General features: G+C 40.6%; 2 protein-coding genes and 2 long non-coding RNA genes across 31 annotated transcripts in view; 1 reads left to right on the top strand and 3 right to left on the bottom strand.

Moving 5' to 3' along the window:
* The first annotated feature begins 801 nt into the window (after positions 1-801).
* Positions 802-2,322, top strand: LOC144075676 (uncharacterized). Its single transcript, XR_013300602.1, has 6 exons — positions 802-998; positions 1,568-1,635; positions 1,732-1,823; positions 1,907-1,994; positions 2,080-2,099; positions 2,243-2,322. It is a non-coding gene; the product is annotated as an uncharacterized LOC144075676 (long non-coding RNA).
* A 46-nt stretch (positions 2,323-2,368) lies between these two features.
* On the bottom strand, positions 2,369-3,851 carry LOC144075665 (uncharacterized). Of its 3 annotated transcripts, none has more exons than XR_013300596.1 (5): positions 3,666-3,851; positions 3,397-3,474; positions 2,773-2,838; positions 2,550-2,689; positions 2,369-2,491 (listed from the first exon to the last, which is right to left on the bottom strand). It is a non-coding gene; the product is annotated as an uncharacterized LOC144075665 (long non-coding RNA). The 3 variants fall into 3 exon arrangements; XR_013300598.1 differs by having other exon boundaries at positions 2,554-2,689; XR_013300599.1 differs by having other exon boundaries at positions 2,608-2,689; positions 3,666-3,848.
* Positions 3,852-6,139: 2,288 nt separating this feature from the next.
* Positions 6,140-12,123, bottom strand: pgd (phosphogluconate dehydrogenase). The gene is made up of 13 exons (XM_077602901.1): positions 12,029-12,123; positions 11,631-11,706; positions 10,547-10,726; positions 10,413-10,478; positions 10,215-10,333; positions 9,639-9,708; positions 9,434-9,568; positions 9,173-9,362; positions 8,010-8,140; positions 7,084-7,217; positions 6,866-6,965; positions 6,499-6,621; positions 6,140-6,265 (listed from the first exon to the last, which is right to left on the bottom strand). Exons 1-13 carry the CDS (start codon positions 12,034-12,036, stop codon positions 6,146-6,148), a joined length of 1,452 nt encoding a protein of 483 aa, XP_077459027.1. The 5' UTR covers positions 12,037-12,123; the 3' UTR covers positions 6,140-6,145.
* A 971-nt stretch (positions 12,124-13,094) lies between these two features.
* The window catches only part of kif1b (kinesin family member 1B), a 44,285-nt gene continuing 34,134 nt past the window's right edge, over positions 13,095-23,245 (bottom strand). For 15 of the 26 annotated variants that reach the window (XM_077602591.1, XM_077602705.1, XM_077602643.1 and 12 more), the window contains 21 exons: positions 22,963-23,116; positions 22,648-22,738; positions 22,453-22,571; positions 22,295-22,350; positions 21,974-22,174; positions 20,785-20,893; positions 20,468-20,534; positions 20,244-20,328; positions 19,969-20,074; positions 19,704-19,730; positions 18,563-18,677; positions 18,342-18,475; positions 17,875-17,936; positions 17,640-17,785; positions 17,277-17,537; positions 17,018-17,089; positions 16,818-16,939; positions 16,573-16,725; positions 16,262-16,454; positions 15,917-16,035; positions 13,095-15,848 (listed from right to left, as the gene is read on the bottom strand). In XM_077602591.1, the coding sequence (XP_077458717.1) occupies positions 15,806-15,848; positions 15,917-16,035; positions 16,262-16,454; positions 16,573-16,725; positions 16,818-16,939; positions 17,018-17,089; positions 17,277-17,537; positions 17,640-17,785; positions 17,875-17,936; positions 18,342-18,475; positions 18,563-18,677; positions 19,704-19,730; positions 19,969-20,074; positions 20,244-20,328; positions 20,468-20,534; positions 20,785-20,893; positions 21,974-22,174; positions 22,295-22,350; positions 22,453-22,571; positions 22,648-22,738; positions 22,963-23,116 (2,435 nt within the window). In that variant the 3' untranslated portion in view covers positions 13,095-15,805. Of the gene's footprint in view, positions 15,849-15,912; positions 16,036-16,261; positions 16,455-16,572; positions 16,726-16,817; positions 16,940-17,017; positions 17,090-17,276; positions 17,538-17,639; positions 17,786-17,874; positions 17,937-18,341; positions 18,476-18,562; positions 18,678-19,703; positions 19,731-19,968; positions 20,075-20,243; positions 20,329-20,467; positions 20,535-20,784; positions 20,894-21,973; positions 22,175-22,294; positions 22,351-22,452; positions 22,572-22,647; positions 22,739-22,962; positions 23,117-23,245 lie in introns of those variants that run through there. The other 11 variants (XM_077602696.1, XM_077602724.1, XM_077602742.1 and 8 more) reach the window with 4 other exon arrangements.

Genomic DNA, 23,245 nt, shown 5'->3' with positions numbered 1-23,245 from the left:
TTCAATTTCAATATTTTACTAGTGTTCTTGTGCTTCTTTACACCAAAACAAAGGAAAGACATGATATTTTGGTTGTTTATAGCAGAGCATGGTATAAATTTAATGGTCCGGCCCACTTGACATCTCCCTAGGCCGTATGTGGCCCACGATGCGAAATGAGTTTGACACCCCTGGTATATAGTAAGGCTTTTTTTCTTTAAAAAACGACATAGTATAGTAAGGCTTTTTTTCTTAAAAAACGACATAGTATAGTAAGGCTTTTTTTCCTAAAAAACGACATAGTATAGTAAGGCTTTTTTCCTAAAAAACGACATAGTATAGTAAGGCTTTTTTTCCTAAAAAACGACATAGTATAGTAAGGCTTTTTTTCCTAAAAAACGACATAGTATAGTAAGGCTTTTTTCCTAAAAAACGACATAGTATAGTAAGGCTTTTTTTCCTAAAAAACGACATAGTATAGTAAGGCTTTTTTTCCTAAAAAACGACATAGTATAGTAAGGCTTTTTTTCCTAAAAAACGACATAGTATAGTAAGGCTTTTTTCCTAAAAAACGACATAGTATAGTAAGGTTTTTTTCCTAAAAAACGACATGGTGTATATAGTAAGGCTTTTTTTCTTTAAAAAAAAACGACATAGTATAGTAAGGCTTTTTTTCTTAAAATACGACATAGTATATAGTAAGGCTTTTTAATTTGTAAAAAATGACCATGTATAGTAAGGCTTTTTATTTTTAAAAAATGACCATGCAAAGTAAGGCTTTTTATATAAAAAAAAAAAAAACCGAACACACTCTTTTACAGCATCAAGACTACAAAAATGGCGACTATAGTACGTCATCTTCCAAACATGGTCATTGAGTCGGGAGGACAAATCACCTCCTATGGGCGTGGTTACGCCCATTGGTGACGCGGGTGCTTAAATTATGCACCTGCGCAGCATCTCGCCCTTTGGCGCAGCCATTTTCATGCCGTCGGTCGAACGACTAGCACCCAAACGAGGTAAGCCCTAGACTAGAGCAATTTACTGGCCTATGTGCATTTTTAACACCCTACCGGGAGATTTTTTTAGGAATCAATTGAGCCAAAACGCCAACAAATCTGTTAGTTTATTGCCAGGTCGAACACACCGTCGACATTTGAAGTATGGGCTCCTTGGCATCTCACTAGCTAGCTTAGCATTCGCCTCACGACATTTGACTTCAAAAGTATTTTGTCCGTATTCTCTCCATTATTGAGTCGTGGGGGAAGACTTCATTTTATCAAACAAAGCCGAGATATCAACGGTCAGTTTGCCAGGTGAAGGTGTGTTGAATGTAATGATAGTTTTCACTGCGATTGCTAAACGCCCTTTTCCAATTTGTAATTCTGTTTTAAACAAAAATCATTGATACCAAAATGGTTAAGCCGACTTTCTCCTAGTTTTTAAACATCAGTCTGTATATTGAATCGCTTTGTCTGGAAAGGGGAAATTAGCACCGAGCACTCACTAACTTATTTTCATTCTTTATCTTGATCATTTACTTTAAGATTTCTCTTTCCTGTAATAATTGTTTGCACTTCCCAAATAGCTTGGTTAAATCAAGTCCAGAACCATGCACACCCTTGAGGGGAGAGGAGACTGGGCCAAGGTATCAAGGTAATACTAATGACCAAAAAAAAACACCTAAACACATCTGTTGAATCTCCAGTCTCTGTAAATGATAACTTTTGCTCTATTTTTTGCATGCACCAGGTCCATGGTGATGTCCAGACCCTGGAGGACCAGGTGATCTTCCCAGGTTGCCCACTTGAAGATGATGCATCGTCTCTGAACTCTGCTCTGAGGTTAATACCGTATTTTCACGCCTTTTTGGCGCATCGTTTCTTACGCCGCAGTGTCAGTAACGAGTGCTATTTCTGTATTTTAGACACAAAAAGCACGCACTATTTCATATGGATTAAGATCGGAATGCGATAGCGCTGGCTATCGGAAGCAGCTTATTTCCGGGTTATATGGTAATGTATCCAAGTCAAAACATTCCAATCTCACATTATTTTATTGACTAAAGTTGCAATTTACTAACCCCCTCTTATTTTATAGGGGTTGTCCCGATCCCTAAGGTGAGGAGGATTTCCTTTTTTTTTTTTCAATCAGAAATTTCAATAAAAGAGATTTGAGTGTCATGTCTTTGTTAAAACACTTGGAGAAAAAAGACTCAAGACCCTCAATGGTCTTTTTTTTTTGGTGTTGCTTTTCTCTACAGGTGCAGACCGCCAGCTACACCAATCAATGTGAGCCTAAGTGTGCAAATGTATTTCTTCAAATAAAAATTATAAAATGTCATGTTGCGTGCATTCATTTGCTAGTTCTATGAAGAAAAATACATGTGTATATTTTAAAGGTTTTATTTTCCCACAAAAATGGGGTAATTGAGAAGTTCACAAGTCTTCCTGCATTTAAAGATGAGGTGGTATTTCCATTGATGAATCTCTTCTTGGCACTGGATGGAATTCTGGGGAGAAAAAGAAGAGGGTCAAAGCACAATAGACTGGGGGCCAGTTAGGTTTTACCAACATCAGAAGGACCCATCTCTCTTTTCAGATGTGGTGAGAGATATGGAAAACATACTGGATAGGGGCCCTCAAGATGTTGGTGTCAAAGGCTGTGCCACACTCCAAAGTCACCTTTCTTTAGCGTTGATTTGGTGGACCTTGAAGAGAAGCAAAATAGAGTATTTTTAGTACACATGACATGAAAATAATAAATCAAATAACCTGGAAAAACAGGTCTTACGTCATACACGACTTCTTTGGTCTTGTAGATTTGGACAGCTTCCACCATCTCCGTGGCTTTAAACCTCTGCAAAACACCACACCATGATTATGTCATTGCTTATTTAACCATTTTGATGCACAAATGACTCCCATTCAATCAAAAAAATAAAATACGTCTCACAAAGCTCTTAGACGGAGGAAAAATGGTTGTTTAAACGAGTCAAAAATGACCCATGCGCTACGGTTGAATGAATGTCTCGCTTAGGTTTTGTCAAAACCACAATTAAAAATCAAAAGGTCCAAGCCCTGAAGTCTTCCTTTAGGAAAGGGAAGGGAAGGGCAAAGGTATATACGTATTCTAGAAGTGTACTGTTTATTCCTTACACCTCCACTTGATGGCACTAGTGTGAGTTACCCACACAGGATCTTGCTATTAAAATATCAACGCCAACCCAGTTAAAGTGTCTTCATTCAAAATTGGAGTGTATCATGATGCTAAACAAGCTAATTTAGGAAAGCCGTGAACACTGGTCGCTGATATCTAAACATTACTGTGACAACAAAATTTCCCGAATACGGGATGAATAAAGTTATCCAATCCAATTACACTGGGTAGAGGAATTAGAAGCTATTAAAGACTCACTTTGCCGACAAACTGCTCCTTTTTGGCCGTTATGGCCACATTCTTGATGTTTCCCAGGAGTCTGTCCTCGTTGAGGGACTGAAACACACAATGGAAGGGTTTCTTTTTAAACATTAAGAGCAATAGGTGATGCAATGTAGCCAACTTGCTAGCAAACATTTGTGTTTGCATCCACGTCGGGGCTACATCACGCCAATGAAGCACGTTCCCGTCAAAAAGCACTCTTGAAATGAGAACTGGGGCTACGAAATCCCCAAAAGACAAAGTACCGAACGCGCTGCATTGTCCTGGAAGAAGTTTGTCGGGTCTTTCTTCGGGAAATCGTCAATTCTGAGCAGCTCAGCAGTCCAACGCGCCCAGCCTCCGGCTCATCCGCCATTTTGAAAAATGGCGGCGATGGCGGCGGTCTTTTGAACTCTGACCACAGCCACGCCTCGGCCACGCCTATTACACATAGACACAAAAAAAGAGATCGTTTTCATCATAGAGTGCATTAAGTCAGGGGGCTGGGGCTGCAAATACTTTTAGGTTGGGCATTAATACTTCAAAACAAATACATTGTTTTCATAATAACATACTGTAAATACTTTTTGGTTGGGCTTTAATACTTTAAGATACAATATTGCACATTATGAACATTGCGGTGACATGCACTTCAGTGTTTGTTTTTTACTTCTAAGGTTACATACTTGGATATGCTTTTTCAATTGGGATTCATTTGGCTAAAGCACAGTGTCAAAAATACGGCCCGCGGGCCGGAACCGGCCACCAAGGAGGTTCGATCAGGCCCGCAGGATAATTTGAAAGTGGAAAAAATGCATAAAAGACATGGAATTAATATTTTTAATTCGCTACAATTCATGGATTATCCGCTAAGGGGCGCACTCTTTCCATCAGAGTAGAAGACAAGCCGCATCACTGAGAAAGACTGAAAACAGCAGCAACTCCATAAATTTTCAGTATGTATTGTATGTGTATGTATGTTTCATGTATGAAGTTTACAGATTTACAGGACAGGCGAACACTTTCTTCATTACACATTTAAAATCACTCTCCTTAGTTTGTAAGGTGCATGCAGGGATTACATTTAGATTTTATATGCGTATGTGTAAGTGGTTTAAAAATTCCTTTCTTTAAAAGTCTCATTTAATCTTAAAGTGCATTACTATATTTTTCAGTACCAATTAAAGTTTTGTGCCTTTGTACAATCAGTGGGATCAGTTGCAATCCATATTTGTGAATGATAAAAGTCATTTGCACATTTGTCTAAGGAAATATGAGGTGTTTAATGAAATGTTTTGAAAAAGGATAGTTCATTAAATTTCAATATTTTCCTAATGTTCTTGTGCTTCTTTACACCAAAACAAAGGAAAGACGTGATATTTGGGTTATTTATAGCAGAGCATGGTATAATTTTAATGGTCCGGCCCACTTGACATCTCCCTAGGCCGTATGTGGCCCACGATGCGAAATGAATTTGACACCCATGCTGTAATATTTTATGCCAGTGGTGGCCTGTCAGGGCCTGCAAGGCCTTCTCTGCTGGCGTAAAAATATCTGAATCACAGACTGATGTTAATTACATTTTCTGCATGAATACGCATCAAGTAATTCCAAATTGTCTGTTAGCTTCCTTTCATTGCTTTTCCCCTGGTTGTGCTGCTTCCACATGTGTGATTTTATATTTAAGCATTTAACCAATCACATTTCAGCCATTATTTGTTGCCAAGGTCAGAAATCTACCTGGAGGCCTTAACAATCAGTACTGCACACCCTGCGGCGTAAAATAGGAGTCGGTAAAATGATTTTGGGTGAGTAAAATGTGGCTATATTCCTAAATAATATTTCAACTTTATAAGGTTATTATTGATGTTTTTATGTGTCGCTGCAGTAAAGGTTTTATAGGCATAAAATTGAGCGTTGATTCAGACATAGCAATACTGAAGGCGTAGATGTGAAATGCACAAAAAATTGTGTTTATAATAGTGTATTAGTCTAATACACGCTATTATGAAAACTATTTTTTCTGTGTATTTTATATAGGCGTGGCCGAGGTCAGGTCATCCTGAATTGGTGACCAGCCAATTGCAGGGCACAAGGAGACAAACCACCATTCAGGCTCACACTCATACCTAGCAGCAATTTAGTGTCCAGACAGCCTATCGTGCATGTCTTTGGAATGTGGGAGGAAACGGTGCACCCAGAGAAAACCCACACAGGCCTCGCGAGAACATCCAAACTCCATATATTTGGACCGAGCTGGATTTGAACCCAGGATCCCAGCACTGTGAGGCCGACACGTTAAACATTCATTCAGCCGCCAGGCCACCCAGGTTATTATTGATGATTTTTTGTGTGTCTCAGCTGCAGTAAAGGTTATACTATAGCCATAAAATAGTTATTGAGGGTTAGATTGATTTAGACGTAGGACTACTGAAGGCCTAGGTATGAAATGTAGGACTTGTTTGTTGTCATCCTATTCATAAAAGCGGACACAAACACGGGGGAATCCTGTGAGTAAGGAGTATTCAAGCTAATTATAAAGGGATTGAAATCTTTATTTAGCCTAGTAAAGTACAGAGCAACGCTTCAGCTTAAATCCAGTGTTAACGCTCCAGACTCAGGCCTCAACCTGGCAATGTAGGGGACACACACATTTACCAATCTATGCTTGGAAAAAGAAGAAGCACCACAGTCAAAATGTTGTGGTTTTGTACTGGCGAAATGTGCCTTTTTCCATGTTCTCTCTCTATGCGTTGTAGGAGGAAGACGAGACGTTTCCGCCGTGGCCCGTCCAGTTAGTGTGGATAAAGCGGCCAGGCTGGGTCAGCAGCTCGTATGTGTGAGCCCCGAAGTAATCTCTCTGAGCCTGAACACAACACAAAACCAATCAAACTGTATACACACCTAAACCAAGGCCTATTATAGGTCAAATTAACCCATTCACATCAAAGGATGTTCAAATGGACGCCGAAAACATACAACATGGAGAATAGGACTGGCAAATTTCGCATGCCCTTGTACTATTTAACTAAAACTTTGCAAGATTCATACGAGCGTTGACCTAAACGCCTTTGTAAACTTAATTTTTTTATGTGCTACCTGAAGTAGGTTGGCGGGCAGCATTTGGTGTCTGTAGCCATCGTAGAAGGACAGAGCAGTGGTGAAGCACGGCATGGGGATGCCGTGCTGGACGCCCGTGCTGACTGCTCGACGCCACGACTCCTGAAAATCGATTCACAAATCCTGGTGTGATTATTAACGCGGGAAGCCAAAAAAAAATCAATGTCACAGTATAAAAAAACAGATATCCCTCCCATAAAGTCTATACTAGCCGCAAGAAGATTGGCAATGATTCTAAGCGTAAACAGTCTTGCTTCACTGGAAACTTGATGTAGAAGAGGAAATTGCTGTCGAGGCGAGTGCGTCTTTGTCAACGGCGTGATTGCGGAATGGCGCTTCCTCATACCTGACACTTGTGCACGGCGTCGCTGAAGAAAGAGTCCAACAACAAGTTCTGCAGCTCCGAGTCCCTGTCGAACGCCTCTTTAATTTTGCCCAGGAAGACGCTGGGGGGGAGGAAAGACGGGACTCAGTGAGGTTGAGCACTGAATTCAGGGAACGTTGTCCAATCACACTTCTCGTTTCAAAAGCACCGGCGTGGTGGACGCGGTCCGGTCGCAGTACCTGCGAATGATACAGCCGCCTCTCCACATGAGAGCGATGGCGCCGTAGTTGAGGGACCAGCCGAACTCCTTGGCGGCCTGGCGAAGCAGCATGAAGCCTTGAGCGTACGAGATGATTTTGGAGGCGTACAGGGCCTGGAAACAAAAAGAAAACAACTGTCATTCCAAAAAATCTAAACTTGGAAGAACTAATTAAACCAAAATGTCATCAAATGTCAAAAGAATTGGAAAAGACATTCAAATAAGTGCGACCAATGTGTTATTCTCTAGCAAATTTGTTGGTTTAAGCCTTTGGCTGCCATCGCGATGCTGGGAGGATTTATGCGTCTGAAAAATTGAAATGGGTTTTATTTCTTTCCTTTTCATAATTTTCTGATGTTGTTGAGACCATTTCCCATTCAAATATAGCCTTATTAGCGTTCGTCTTATGACATGTCAAATATTTACAATGAATATTTTTTCAGGAAAAATGAAAACTTTTGGGAGTTTAAAAGCCTGAAAGAAGTCCAATAAAATGGTGGTCCACACTCGTCTTTCATTTCCATTAGAAAAGGCATTTTGCGGAGGGTGGGTTTTTCTTCAAACTAGCGAGAGATGGCAGCATGTAAACATTACTTTTCATTTCTACACAGCATAGCACTAACTTTAATATTTTTTTGCCATCCGGTGCATTTTTGCTATTTAGGCCTGTCATGAGACTGTTTTAATTCTGGCAAAAAGTGCATTAGGCAGTCAAAGGGTTCATTTTGTTGATTTCACAAAGCTCAATGTTTTTGGGTGCTACTGGAAACCAGTTGAAATGGAATGGACATTTATAGTTTTTTCTTTTAATAATATGAATTGATTAAGTGAGTAAAAATTGATTCGGTTTGTTTCCATAGCTGTGGTTGACCGAGTGCGGGTTTCCTTTGACTTGATTGTTTGTACCTTCCTGATGTCTTCTAGGAAGACCTCCTTATTGCCACTGAAATTGACCCCTGCTGGCCCCGCCAGGCTGCAGCTGGCCTCCACCCTCTCGTCCTTCAGTGAGGACAGACACCGAGCGAAGACGGCCTCTCCTGACGACATGGGAACATAAGATAGAAATGCAGGAGGAGCCAGGACAAGGAAGTTATTTCAATTTCCTCTCATCTTGCAAAACAGGTTATTGAGGAAGCAGGATATGGAGGAATAGAGTGTGATGTAACACCGGTTGTGATATCTAATTGCGTTTCCGCCACACAAAAAAAATCTATTGCAGTAGTTGTAGTGTTTTAATACAAGCGCACGGACAGCAATCGACCCAATGCAGGCACGTCAAAATAAGTCCAATCCTAGACTTCGATTGGAAAGAAAAGCATACGGACCATCACCGTTCCCTTACTTTCGCACACGGCAGAAAACTTTTCTTAGTTACTCCTTTTTTAAATGTGACATTCAAGTGTAACTCCCCATTTTTAAATCTTGTGTACGCAAACGGCAGACTGCAGCAGCTAGGCTAGGCACTTTACACAAGAGGACATTGTTTTACTGCTACATTTTCTTTGAAACGCACGCGGGGTTGACGAATGGCTGAATTTCAAGCACAGTGCAGCTTTTGTAGAAAAGTGTGGGACGTATCGATTAAGAATGGACGGATCTGTTAGGGAGCACTCCTTCATATTCTCAACAAACGTTCTGCTTTCTAACCTTGCCGCGAGTCAGCTGGGAGGCTGACAAATCCCGCTTATGTCACCTTAGATGAGCAGACTGCTAGAAAAGCCTTCAATCTTCTTAAGCGCAGACACAAATCAAGCTCGTTGCCTGAAAACGGCTCACTAACCTCCTCTAAAAACAATCGCAGTGGGATCGTGTGAGCGTATTTTTCTGCAACTAGTTATGAGTTGCCAAATGCTGAATTGTCACAAAAGGGCAATCAAAGTTCAAGAATATTGCCATCTTTCATTTTATCTTTGAACCATCTCAGTGGGACTGTTTTTTTGTAATTTTACATCCTGATAGGTTTTTGTTTCTTCACTGCATGTTGAAACACGTGTGACATCAGACACTATTGGCAATGAATGACTCAGCAGCTAAATCAAAAGAAGAAAAAAAGGGAACTACTTCCTTACCGATCAAGGTTACGGGAGTGCCGTACTCCAAGGCTGAAATAGCAGTCCACTTCCCAGTGCCTTTTTGTCCCGCACTGTCGCGGATCTTGGGCAGCAGATGTGTATCGTCGGCGTCTCGAAACTTGAGGATGTTGGCGGTGATTTCGATTAGAAACGAGTCCAGCTCGGTTTTGTTCCACTCGTCAAAAGCCTGAGGGGTTAGGACACAAACGGGCGGGTAAAGAGCGACCGGGGTTGATGAATCGCACGCTTAACGCTCACCTTGGCCATCTCGTCGTGGTCCATTTGGAGTACGTCCTTCATGAGGTGATAGGCCTCGCAAATCAGCTGCATGTCACCATACTCGATGCCATTGTGAACCATTTTGACAAAATGACCGGCACCCTCGTCTCCTACCTGCACGGGAAGGACGTTCAAATTACAACAATGGTGGCCTCACACGCAGAAGTCAAGTGGGGACACTCACCCAATCGCAGCACGGCTCTCCCGTTCCCACCTTGGCAGCGATGCTCTGGAAAATGCCTTTTATGTGAGGCCTTTCAAAATGAAGAGCATCAAGACAGAATTAATTGTAAAATAACGTCAGATGGTCCATTCCAATGCAGTATTCGAGTGCTTTGAGCTCAACTACAAAATAGTGATCCTCCACAGTAAGCATGGAGAAATTTTCTCTTGCTTTACTGCTGGTCAGAATCTTTTTTGAGTATACAGTAATCCCTCGAATATCGCGGTCAATGTAGACCAGACATGGCCGCAGTAATCGAAAAACCATAGCGTCACCCCTATTATAACCTTTTTTTCCTTCAGTGTTGAGTCCTAGTAGCAAGAGTGGCTTCCACTTACGAGTTTCAGCAAAGATTTTCACATTTTTATGAACATCCCCAATTTTTTTAAATAATTAATAGCGGGGGAAAAACGTGAAGATGTGAATTCGCGATAATCGAGGGATTACTGTATTTACGTTGCTTGAAAATCTAAAATAACACGTGACGAATGAAAATAAAGCGTAAATTCTGTAAAATCTGTGGAACGCATGTCTCACCAGGCCTCCGGGTGTCCTCCCGGCATGAGAGAGGGTCCGTAGCGTGCCCCCTCCTCGCCACCGCTGACTCCACTTCCCACAAAGAGCAAGTCCTTCTCTTTCAGACTTTTACAGCGTCGCTGTGTGAAAACAAACGTACAGAAGCGCCTGAAGAGAATCCTCACTGCATGCGTACCTTGGCAAAAACGTCCTGCTTACCGTCGTGTCGCTGTATTCCGAGTTGCCACCGTCGATGATAATATCTCCCGTCTCGAGGAGGGGAACCTGACCACGGCCGACACGGTCAACAAAACGTAGAGTTCGGGCACCGTTCAAATGCGGGAGACACCGACCAGTTTGTCAATGAAGTCATCCACCGCCTGTCCGGCCTTGACCAGCAGAACGATCCTCCTGGGCTTCTTCAGTTTGGACACCATTTCTTCAAGTGACTCGGCGCCAATCACCTTGGAGCCCTTTGCCTCGTTCTGCAGGAAGTCATGCACCTTGGACACGGTGCGGTTGTAGGCGCACACCTATTCAGTAGACAACAGGATTGTTATTTTCTTTGTTAGAAAGTCATTGCAACTGCACACAAGTGGATTTTTCCGGTTTCTGTGATGTGCTGAAATCTTTGTTTGCTGTTGACAATGAACCAGAGCAGCTATAAAAAAAAACTTCTTTTTACGCTGACGTCAAATTAACTGGCATAACTGTTGGAACTCTTAAGGTTATTCAATGAATTATTTGACCGGTCAAAAATGTTTTTGCTGTGCGCCGCAATAAAACACAAAAAATGAAAAACGTGAGAAGTAGGGTTTTATTGTGAAAAATATTTCCGCAGTAATTCCCTGTTATTTGCTGTGTATTGCAAAAACCACAAAAGATGGAAAAAACACGAAAAATGGGGAATACAATTTAATCTTGTCAAACTTTCCCTTGTTTCTGTTATGGTATTTTGACCTTTTGAATTTGTTTAGTGCTCAAATTCATTCGTAATGTTATTTAGTACCCTTGTTCATTAGGATAATTCATTAAAACACACTTGAATTACATTCATAAGTTATCATTTTTAATTTAAAAAAAATGATACCAATAGTTAAAAGCAACCCCATAGTCATAATCATCCATCTTCATTTACAATGAAATAGTTTTAAGAGAATTGAAAAACGAATATGATGGCAAGGATGACTTTCTGTAAAAAATAATTATTCTAAAAAGGTGTTGATTGGAAATTATGCAGGAATCAGTGAAAAATGTGACAAGCAACCTAAAGAATACAAATAGGTTTTTGCACACTTTTACTGTAGCACACTTCATTTAGTTAGTTAGTAGGTCAATCTAGTAGTTGTGGCACTTTAAATGATCTGAATAATCTACCAATACATTGACGACTTTAAATCTCATTAAAAAAGATAAAAAATGACAAGAAGAACTTACGACGAAGCCATGGTCATTCATGTTCATGATGAGGTTCTGGCCCATGACAGCCAAACCAATAAGTGCGATGTCTGCTCTGTTTGAAGCATAAAACAAAATCAAAAGCGATACATGATAAATTAAATGCTAAAATGAGCGAGTTATTTTTTTCCAGATATAACAACAACTACCCAGATAATAAATATTCGCTATATGAAATGCAGTGCGGTGCATGCTTGTCAAGGAAGTGATTTCACCAAATTTCATCTCATATGTACTCCGAAAATAACTAGCAAACAAGCTAACACCTTGCTTTGATGCTTATTAAATAAAGTGAAACGAAACGTCCCTTTAATATTTTTGTCGCCATAGCATAAAAATTTGTTTACTAAAGTAGGAAAATACTGCGGAGAACTTACTCAGGCATTGTGCTCAGTCGGCGTGAAATTACCAAATGACAATCGACTTCCTCGTTCTGCTCTCAGCTGGTTGACGACACCCCACTCAGGCTGTCATCCAATCAAATCTCCTCACACCGAGGGACGAGGCAAGACGATAACCGTGATTGGTCTAGATTGCTGAGCAGAGGTGGGACTTCTGCTATTGGTCAATGTAGACATCACGCATTACGCAAGTGGATGTCGTTCCATTTTAACATAAACCAATGTGGCACATGATTCAAATGTGTTTTCCCCCTAACAATTCAGTCATGCTTCTTTTGTAAATAATTATTTTTTTTAAAAAATTGGCGTATTTAGTTGTCCTATTTTCATTCGTTTATAAATGCATAAAATAGGTTTACATTTTGAAAAGTAATGATAAATGCCGCTATATATTAACATATATACCTCTATTTTGGCATCAAATCCCGCTTATGTTATCATTACTTTCACAAAAATATTTTTTTGTCCCAAAAGCACCCATCCCATGATTGATATTCAACCTTTATATATATATATATATATATATATATATATATATATATATATATATATATATATATATATATATATATATATATATATATATATATATATATATATATATATATATATATAATATATAATATATATTATATATATATAATATATATAATATATATATATATATATTATATATATATATATATATATATATATATATATATATATATATATATATATATATATATATATATATATATATATATATATATATATATATATATATATATATATATATATATATATATATATATATATATATATATATATATATAAATTTTCCTGTCCTCAATAGATCCGGGAAATGATTTGCACTAAATCAGTTAAGTATCAGAGTTTTCTTAAAAAGAGTTTTGAGCACATAAATTCATGTAAATCATGTTTTTAGTCCAATATTATTTTGTCACTAACGACATGCCATGGAAGAGATTCGTCCATCCAAATGATTTTGCGGACCCCAAGCACACACACGGCACCCCACAACAAGACAAACAGGGATCACTTAATCTTGCCAGTTTGCACGTTTATTGTTTTCTCATTCACTAGACAGACCAATGGTGCAAGGGTTACCGTACAGTTATTAGGATAGGATATCTGCATGACACATCTATGCTATACAGCGAATGGATTATAATTATTACAAATACAGTAAACATATTTACATTTGAATTGAAGCTCCATACGACACAGATATTTACAAAATAAGTATGGAAACGAAAACAATGTACAGAATTGATGTTTGCTTTTTCTACAAGAATTCTAACTTTTGGTGATTCCACAGAATTGACTGATAATTGTCAGAGGGGGGGTGTTTTGTTCAAAAGGCATCAACGGAAACGTGTCCAGGTGAAAACAGAAGCACAAACACTAACACATTGGTCATTTTAGATTTCATGAGCTACTTCATATTAGAATCCCTGATATACGCAAAAATACAGACCTAATATGATTTCAATTGCCCATGGCTGGCTAGTATGAGTAGTGCGTAAATATGCTTGCAATCACAGGCAGACTTTCAGCTGAAAACCTTTCTGACGGGGAAAGAAAGGAAGCATCAATCAATCAAAATGTCCCCAACAAGAAACAGTGAGCTTCATTCTGGTTCTTTAATTCCCTGGAAATCCACACATCTCAGTACATCCTATGGCCACGCCAATTCATTTGGTTCAAGCGCAACTACACTGAGCAGATTTTGTTCAGTTAGTTCAACATTTTCTGTAAATATGTGCAAAGACCTGCAAACTAATATGTACATTGCAAATAATGAATACACAACACAAAGTGAGAGAACTCTGCAAATGAGCCATGCTGGTGGAAAATAAGTGCTCTGGCAAAAACAAATGGCAACCCTGGACATCAAGCCATCCCTCAAATTTCATATGTTGACCAGCAGGATGACTGACCTGAGGACAACGATTTGTTGATGTTGGCAATTATTATAATAGCAAATTTGTCCTCTCTGTTTTTCTTCATTTCATACATATTCACAATGTACAAAGGGAAAACTCGTGGTTGGCTGGCCAGAGTCTAATTCACCCTTCTGTACCCTTAATTTCAAGCTTACATATTGAGACAGAGAGGCCAAAAGTGAAAGAGTGAACCAGTGATGCACAGAGCAACTATTTTCAGACAACAATCCCATGACTAAAGTACCTGTATATACGTTTCCCCTCAAATATATCATCTCTCAAATAACCCTTTTTATGTGAACAGCCATCCAGTGTACGTAGCCTTGATATGTGCTTTTCGGCCCTTCCTTGCTTTAGTGTACACATGCAATAAAAGGTTAAGACTAATGCAGCTGGTTCAAAAAAATAGAGACAATGCCCTGTCACATTGTATAGAAAACATCCTTATTAAATCATTGAAAGAAAGCCTGGTACAAAAAAAAAGATTAACGGCAACTGAAAAATAGCAACTTCTAGACTGAGAAGACAAGGTGAATAGAACACATGGTGTTGACACAGTGACATTGAGTGTTAGTGTAATGCAATTTCAAACATGTGAATGCTGACAACCAGAAAACAGGGGGTCCGGTTTGTGTACATACACGAGCATGAATTATTGGGATTCCCGTGAGAAAGTCCAAATTTTGTGAACTCTGTGTTTGCGACATGATATTGCGCAAAGGAATTGAGATATGCTGAGTCATGAGGGATTTACTTTTGGATTGGGATGAAATGGGAATTTTTCTTTGAGAGCGGGAGAGAATGGGAGTGAAAATCCAACCCCAATTCATGCTCTTGTACATACCGTGTGTGCGTCGGGAGTGGGGAACCTATTTCGCATCGCGGGTGTTTTGAGTGAATATAATTTTTTAAATGATAATTTTTTTAGCATTGTTTTGCACAAGCAGTCTTATACTATACACATGTATAGATAAATATTAATTTTTTTCCTCTTTTTTATTTCTTTATTTTTTTTAAACGGTTCCCTACCCCAGCATTGCACTTTAAACCTCACATATTATTCATATATTCTGTGGTTCTGCCCATGTGAGGTTACAAATATGCAGCTGACCTCACCATCACCCTGTTATCCCATAGTGAGGTGGCCTTGCAGCGGGGTTATGTACTGTACATGGGTGTTATGTTGGTTTGTTTTCTAAAGGCAATTCAGGAGCAGGCCAAGCGTCTTATGTTGGGACGCGGTTGAATCCTGAAACAACTCGTATGGAAAATGTCAACATTAGCAGCAGTTGTTCTCGAGCATGTGTTTCTTTTGCGTAGAACAGATGCATCTCTTAGAAATATGATAAATATGTTCCCTTCATCTTTGAATCCCATTTTTTCCCAGTAAGCAAATAGGGTGTTCTCCTGAGGACAGTTGCAGTGACCATGCAATAATAAAAGCAAAAATCACAGGGTGACAAATAACACTGGGAGACATTTTCACAAGTGATTTGCAAACGGAAAACGAGTGGGCCGAGAAACACTTTCGGCAGAATCGTGCACACGAGAAGACTATCACGACATGCTACTAGTTAGGGACTCGGCGTCGGTGGGGTGACGGTAAAGCGGGACAAAATGAGACTTTGTCATGGATGAAGCAAAACAAAAAGCTTAAGATTAAAGAAGACAGAAATCGCAAGAAAGAGACATAAGCCACAAGTCTACTTACAAGAGAAAACTGTCAAGAACCACAAAGATTAATAGATATTAACATGGTATGTTCAAAGGCGTTTGGAAAGAATGGACCTCGTGGGTGTCCACTTCAGTTCTTGATGAGGCCGCTGCGCCTCCTCGCCAGCTTGGACCTGGGTAGGAGGTGTTGAGGAAATTAGATTGCGTGGTTTGAATGCGTAGAGTGCAAAAGTGTGCCTACCTTATCGTTCCCGCGAGCAGAGGGTTAAATGCGTAGAGCCAGTCATTCATATCTTTCTCATTGTTGGCCTGCAGGAGGATACCTCGATGCTTTGTGCACACAGCAAATGTGTTGGGTGTCTGATGTGGAAAAAGAGTTTTTGTTCACATTTTTGCCGCATAATCACTTAGTATTTCAGTTCTATACGTATTTCGCGAATGTGTATATGAAAAGGTGTCAAAATCTTTTGTTTATATCAGCGCACGACCACTTGAGGGATGGATTGCTCGATCGATCATTTCTTCAAGAGGTCGTGCGAAGAATGACTACCTAAATAAGTTGGTAGTATGGAACTTTTAAGTAGACCTTAAGCATGGCCTGCTGGTCTTCACTGTATTCCACTTGTGCTGTGGAAAGGTTGAGGACCCCCCGTTCCACCGGATCCTTGTCAGTGTTGTAGATGAAGACGTAAGGTCGACGAACGACTACAAAATGCTTCACCCACGAGTTGGAGCGTGGTTCCATGAAGCTTAGGAAGCCCTTCTTGGACACAACAGATCTAAAAGAAAGTGAATTTCCCAGTTAACGTTTTTATCTCCAAGTCTTTTCTCGAGTTGCTACAATGAAACACTTTCTCTATATCTCGCATTTAGTCATGGACGCGTGGCCGCTCTCACCCCGGTCTCATTTCTTCGATATCAGGCACTAAGTTGAGGAACTCGTTCTTCCCAGCACGTGCTAGGTATGACACCTCAAGGCTGGGAACCATGGGAAAGTTTTCATAGTCTGAGCAGGATGGGCTGGACGCACGGGAACAATTCTCTGGAGTCCTTGGGCAGAAGTACAGAAGTACACAAGTTAAAAAAAAAGAAGAAAAAAAACCAGTGGTCAAGGTCAGCAAGCCACAGGCTCAATGACTTACTTCTGTTCTACAGAGCCGCAACGAGAGTCTGAGAGAGAAGGGCAGGTGGAGGAAGGGGTGAGTGTGGCGCTGCTGAAGCTTGTCATCGACAGGTCACGTCCGATGGGAGAGATGTCAGAGAGCTAAAAAGGGAGACGGACGTTGAAGGCAGTGCATGCAGAGTGGCATTGGGGTTGTCATGTGGCGTCACGGTCTCTCACCTTGCAGTCACTGATGCTGTTCACCAACTGGTTGTATTCGTTGTTGAAGGTATGAGTCAGGAGGTGGAGGCACTACACGGGAAAGAAAGTGACAATTACGAACACAATCGCTTGCTGCGAAACCCTATAGGTTCAGGTATTGTACGAAATGTAGTAATGACTAGAATACTAAAACGACATTGTACAAAAGTAAAAGAATGGAGGAAATTCCTGCAAACGGCCATTGTCAACCTCGCCGTGTTTGGGACTTTTCTGTCACCTTAGTGGCCAGCTCCTTCTCACGATCCACCAGGCTCTCAATGTCAGCAGAGTCGTAGCCGCTGCTCTCACTGGGCGTGATGGCACTTTCAAAGGTGGTGCTGGAGATTTGCGAGGAGATGGAAGTGGAGGTGGACAGGGTGCCCGAGCTCAAGCTTGGAGACAAAAACTCGCTTAGGGACTTTGTTGTTGGCGCTGATCCCACAGGGGACGTTTCTCCCAACTTGTCTCTCAGCAGGAGGAGGTGACGGGTCTTTTCCACCTGGACAGGTGGAGGGAAGGAAAATGTGTTTCAAACACTTGAACTACGGTATATATTCTGTCATCCGGAGGGTAGATGGTATTTGAAAACAATGTAGATTACCTCATGTAGCTGCTCCATTTTCTCCAGCTCCCATTGATGTTCCAGGATGAGACTGTCTCCCCTTGGCCTCCAACCAGCCAGGTTCTCCTCCCCACGCACATACGCCACTGATGTGTCCAAGACCTTCCTCCTTCGACGCTGCATTCCTGCAAACCAGGAGGAACAATGATCATGAGAAGACAAAAGGCTTGTTAGATTTGGGACATTTTTCACGGTGCTTGCGCATCAACGTCACCTGGGCTTCCAGAATCGGACATCTTGCACAAACTCAACTCGTAGATTCCAGTGACACGGTTGCTGAGGAAACAAGAGCAGATAGGTTAGTAATCATCCATCCCTGTCAAAATACACGGGACATCTATTGCCATCTGGGCCAGCCAATGAGTTAAAAATGATGAAAAATGCATTCGCTCAATTTTTTTCCCCTCACTCAAAATGGATTGGGCATCTATCCACAACAACGGCAACCAATAAGTTGAAAAATATCACGGCAGTGTTGGCCCGATCTGCTACCGGTATCTTAATCTAGTGAAAGGACACTGCCGGTCCTCCTGGAATTTTTTTTATTACATTTTATCTATCGTGATGCTGATGTACATTGCCTCTACTACCAAAATGCCAATTATTGTTTTGCTTAGGCTCAGGGATCTCCACCTTGCCGATTGGTGACGTTAGTTCTAGTTTTGTGTGCTGCAGTCTTACCAGTCCGGGGTTTTAGAATACCCGCTCCCGAAAAGGTTCCTGAGAGAACGGGGAGGGGAAATCTTTGCATCTCGGGAGTAGAAAACCATGCAGATGTCCTTGGTGATGATGGCAGGCTGTATGCAGTGGTCAAGCTGTGAAAAGCAGATGTGTGGTATATTTAAGAACGAGGCAAGTATAGAGATAATTTCATGATACCAGACATAGGAGCAGTGACAGACCTCCAGATAAGCTGACAGCGTCATATAGATCTTCTCTCCATAAGGAGTGACTCGATTTAGAAGGAGGGAGTTGTGCAAGGAGCTGTCCCAAACTGCCTCAAAGCGGTAGAAGGTCCTACAGGGGACGAAAATCAAAACAGTTGGGAAAAATACAAGGATAACTCCCCTTGATTGAACTGGTGTGGGCACAAGGAAAGTGTGTTTACGCTCAAAATAAAGCTCAAAGGGAAGAAGGAGGGGCGTGAAGACCTACAGAACCTAACGCTGTGCAGTGAAACATTTCTCACATGTTTTATCTGCTCAAACCACAATGTAAGAAATATATTGTATTGCAAGTTCAGCAACACAAGAAAAGAAATATCAATATCGTGTTTGAAGGAGTGGCAAGGTTTCAGAATGATGTTTGACACAGTCTGAAGGGTGACAAGAGTTTCACATTTTGCAGGTTGCGCTTATGACTTAAATAGGGAAAATCAAGTTTTGAAGCTCTACTGAAGCAGCATATTTTTCATGATTAGCAGCATGTGGGTCAGGTGGGCACATAAAGACGTCTTCTGTCTGACATGATGGCAAGCTGGCCAGGTTCACCAATTTTGCTTAAAAGGCTAAGGTAGCAAGATTGAAACTATATGCGAAAATATTTTGCATCCAAAATGATCATCAGACAGAGAAGATGTATTAATATTTTAGTGCCATAAAAATGCCCCCATGGGATTTAAAACTTAGTGAGGGGAGAAGCAAAATAGATTTAAAAGACTGATTGATAGTATTGATTTTGCATATCTTTGCCAATAAACGTGTATAATTTACCTTGCCAAAGTCAGCGCTCAGATAAAAAAATGCTTTAGTTTCCAAGTGGGGAAAATGACAGGAAATAATCTTGTTGAAAGTGTAGCTAAATTTTAGACAAAAATGAAAGCATTTATCAAAATGAACGTGTGTAATTTACTGCATGTCAGGGTGTGACTTGAAGTATTTCTCTAGCCAGGAAATGGACCATAATAAAAAGCACATGGAGATTTGATGCAACACACAAGCATACACAGACTATTTAGGTGCTCCATTCTATAAGACTACTTTACTAAAGAGAGACATAACGTTCTTTCACTGAAGGAACCTTATGTTCTCCGGTCGCTAGTACCTATCAATATCTTTATCAATAGACAGCCTGAGCACAATCAAGAGTCCAGCAGCAGCAGGAGGGACAAATGCACAGGAAAAGAAAAGAGAGGATGGAGCAAATCAATGGTCATGCACTGATTCCAAAACATACAGTACAACCAAACATAAGCAGTCTAATACAATGGACGGCAATTGTAAAATTACATCTCAATATGTTTTAAACTGTGCTGTACATAGAAGAACATTTGATACTTTTTTACTAAAACTGCCTGTCCTGAATTTACCTGTTGGAATTGTGGGACGATTTAATATTCTTGGCAGAAATGATGTTAAGTGACAAGACGGCATCAGCAGCACGTTCGTCCACTTCGGCTTTGCTCCTAATACGACCTGTTGGGACAGTGTACGGCCCACTGGATCAAATTCAGTGCTCTCTCCAAATCTCTTTTGGATTTGTTACAGGCAGTTGATCAAATTGCTGTGAAATCAGCTTGTTCTATTAGCTTGGGTTTTTTTTCCTGACCAATGAAAAACTATTCCCCTTTAATGTGCTACTCACCCACAACCAGTTCGCGTACATCTTTCCAGTGGAGCTCGCTACCCTTTTCGTGGATGAGAGTCACAGTGATCCGGCGCTGGATCCCCTAGAGCAGAAGGTGACAACGGCTAAACGATCAGTTACTTTGAATGAAAGCCTTAATCATTAAAATGCTAATTCACGTGAACCGGAACATCCCAATGACGCTATGTACAGTGGAACACAAAGACTGCATCGGTTAATACCTGGTGCAGCAGGTATGTTCCATGGCAAGGCATCGCCGCACTGTGATCCACTATAGCTGGTATGTATCTGTAAAGGAACAAAGAATAACTTGAGAACACAATGATAGATGCAAAACAAATGTATAGTTAAGTCTGTATACAAACAATATGCTTGAAAATACTAGCTTGTGACTGTCACATTGACGTCTAACTAACAGTCACATTTTAGAGTGAACTTTTCTATATGTATGAAAACACAACAATGTGACAATGTATCCTTTTAAATCCAATCTACACAATACAGTGTAAAAATAAAACATGTACGCTCAAAAACTCACTCTCCAGTGGGTTCCAGCTCACTGATCTCAAACCAGACGAGGAGGTCATACTTGCTGACGCACTGGCCCAGGTTGGACTTGGTGATCGTGTTCAACTTGGTGGCTGGGACTGATACATACACAAACCTTAAGTAAATATCAAAATTCTACAAAAGGGTAAAGTGATACTAATGTTGGCGTATTAATCAAGAAAAATCCATTTATATAGCACTTTTAGTGAATACTAGGTGTTGTATAAGGACAAAAACAAACTGGGCAAATAAAAAAGGTTCAGGCACCCCCCTGTGAACATCCCGCAACCAACAGGGTATGCCCCATACAGACCACCATGGATCCAGGTAGTAAATTGGACACTTCATAGATAACCCTGTCCGGGAAATCTTCAGGATGACATTGCAGGCGGCAGGATCAACACTTCAGTGTGGAGGCTATCATGAGGACAGCCTAATAGTTCTATCAGTTATGATGAATCTATGTAGGGTCAACTGAGATGATGGCCATTACAATAACTTTTTAAAGGTTAACTCAATAAATTGGTCAGATACATCACTGACATACAGAAAGAAAGAAATCATCAGACATGCAACAAAGTCATTGTCCAACCATCAATATAATTTGTTGCGCTTATCCTAATGAAGCCCACAAAGGTGCTGGAGACTATCGCAACTATCTTCATCCTCCAGATCAAATACCCTATAAATAAAATCTTTAAAACAATAAAAATAATCAAACAACTTTCAATGCACGATTTTGGATTCTGGAAAGAACCTAAGCTAAGTTTAAACCATTGATCTCAGAAACTGACTAAGAGGCGGGCGTGCTAACCAGTCAACAACTGTGAGGGATGAAGATATGAATGAAAAAAAATTCCTCATCTGACATGATTCTCATAGCAAAAAAAAACTAACCCTAACCCCACTACAGGAGCTACACGACAGCTGAAATTATAAAGGCTAACATTATTTTAGTGCTGAGATACAGGAAATGCAACACATTGTCTTCTAGTTAGGGTCATCAAAAGAAAAGGAAAGTAAGAGAAGCAAAAGGAATAAAAAGAACTGCAGCAAGATGCGTGAGACCTCACAATACTGCAGGGACATTTACACATCTGCAGCGATAAAGCAAAGCTCTAGTCTAAACACCAGACAGATGGCTACAATCTAACTATTCAACTGTCCACTGTACCGACCGTGGTGCCTAGGCACGACAAACACGGGATCGTGGAGCACTGAAAGGAAGGGGAAGTGAGATAGCTGGTCAGCTTCATCCTCCAGGCTGGCCACAGCAGACGAGGCCAAGGCATTGGCATGCTCGGACAGCGTGTCCAGCACCTTGCCGTGCACGTAACTACTCATCAGATAGCGCAGCAACTCTATCTTACGAGTATGGTCTGAGGTTGCAATCCGAAGGAAGCGAAAAATAAAAGAAAGGTGGAAGGAAATATGAAGCATGCCGACAAATGACAAATGATTGACCGTGAGAGTCGATAACATGCAAGTAAAAGCTTTACCAGGTCTAGATAGTGGCATTGGAATCGGATAATATTTCCTGGATGTTGTTGGAGGACTGTGGGGAGAAAATAGAAAGCCTTGAAACCACTGCAAAAAGGACATTTTATTTGGGCACAAGTGATTTAAACGGGTATGGCATCAATTCCTTGACACCCACCTGATGAGGTCCTGGCCATGAAGATGCAACGGGTGTGTCTGGTAGTGGCCGAACACTTCGAACACGATGGGTTTGGTCTTTATGTATTCGATAAAGGACTCGGTCACCTCCACTGAAATCTGCTCAGACAGTCATTGAAGAGAAGTTGGGTGTGTTCACTGTGTCATACGCCATTCTCACTGTAAAAGTACTCACGTTTTGGACATGATAAAATCCCAACGGTGTGCCTTTGCCAGTGTTTTTCAAGGGCTCCGTGGAAAACGCTTCATCATGACGATGCAAGAAACTAAAGAAGCAGTTGAATGTCAGTGCAACACTTTCACACAAACTTACAGGCGAGTGGCCAAGGAAAAAGAATTACTAGTTACAACTGTCAATTCTTTTCAATAGCTTCACATTTATTTGATGAATAAATGGTGAGTTGCGGTATTAATATTATTAATGAAAATATTTCTTGTGATTACTATGTACACCAACTGTACTAACAACACTTTGATTTTAAGGACTTACTTGAACTGGCAGAAGATATCCGCATATTCAGGCGGAACACCAGTGGTCTGGAGTACGGTCACGCGGAAGGTGAAGGTGCTGCCTATCTCCAGCTGGCCTGGTAGCATGTCGCCACAAGGAAGCTTACTCTCTGGAATTTTTCCCAATTTGAGTTCTGGTAGAAAAGAACCAAGTTTAGCACAAAGCTTGTGTTTAGCCATTTTAAATTCTCACATAACATGTATAGTCCAGATATTTTAACATAAACATCACTAGAGTACGAAAGCAAAATCTATTATCTACT

Source organism: Stigmatopora argus, chromosome 1 (genome assembly GCF_051989625.1).
Source record: "Stigmatopora argus isolate UIUO_Sarg chromosome 1, RoL_Sarg_1.0, whole genome shotgun sequence".
NCBI lineage: Eukaryota > Metazoa > Chordata > Actinopteri > Syngnathiformes > Syngnathidae > Stigmatopora > Stigmatopora argus.
Note: the sequence above shows the minus strand (reverse complement) of the source record. Positions and strands in the feature narration are given on the sequence as shown.

Excerpts from the sequence above, each read along its gene's own strand:
- pgd (XM_077602901.1), bottom strand. Across the intron at positions 9,363-9,433 it reads ACCACGACGAGATGGCCAAG|GCTTTTGACGAGTGGAACAA; the intron begins GTGAGCGTTAAG and ends CTAACCCCTCAG. Across the intron at positions 6,966-7,083 it reads GGCGGCTGTATCATTCGCAG|CGTCTTCCTGGGCAAAATTA; the intron begins GTACTGCGACCG and ends CCTCCCCCCCAG.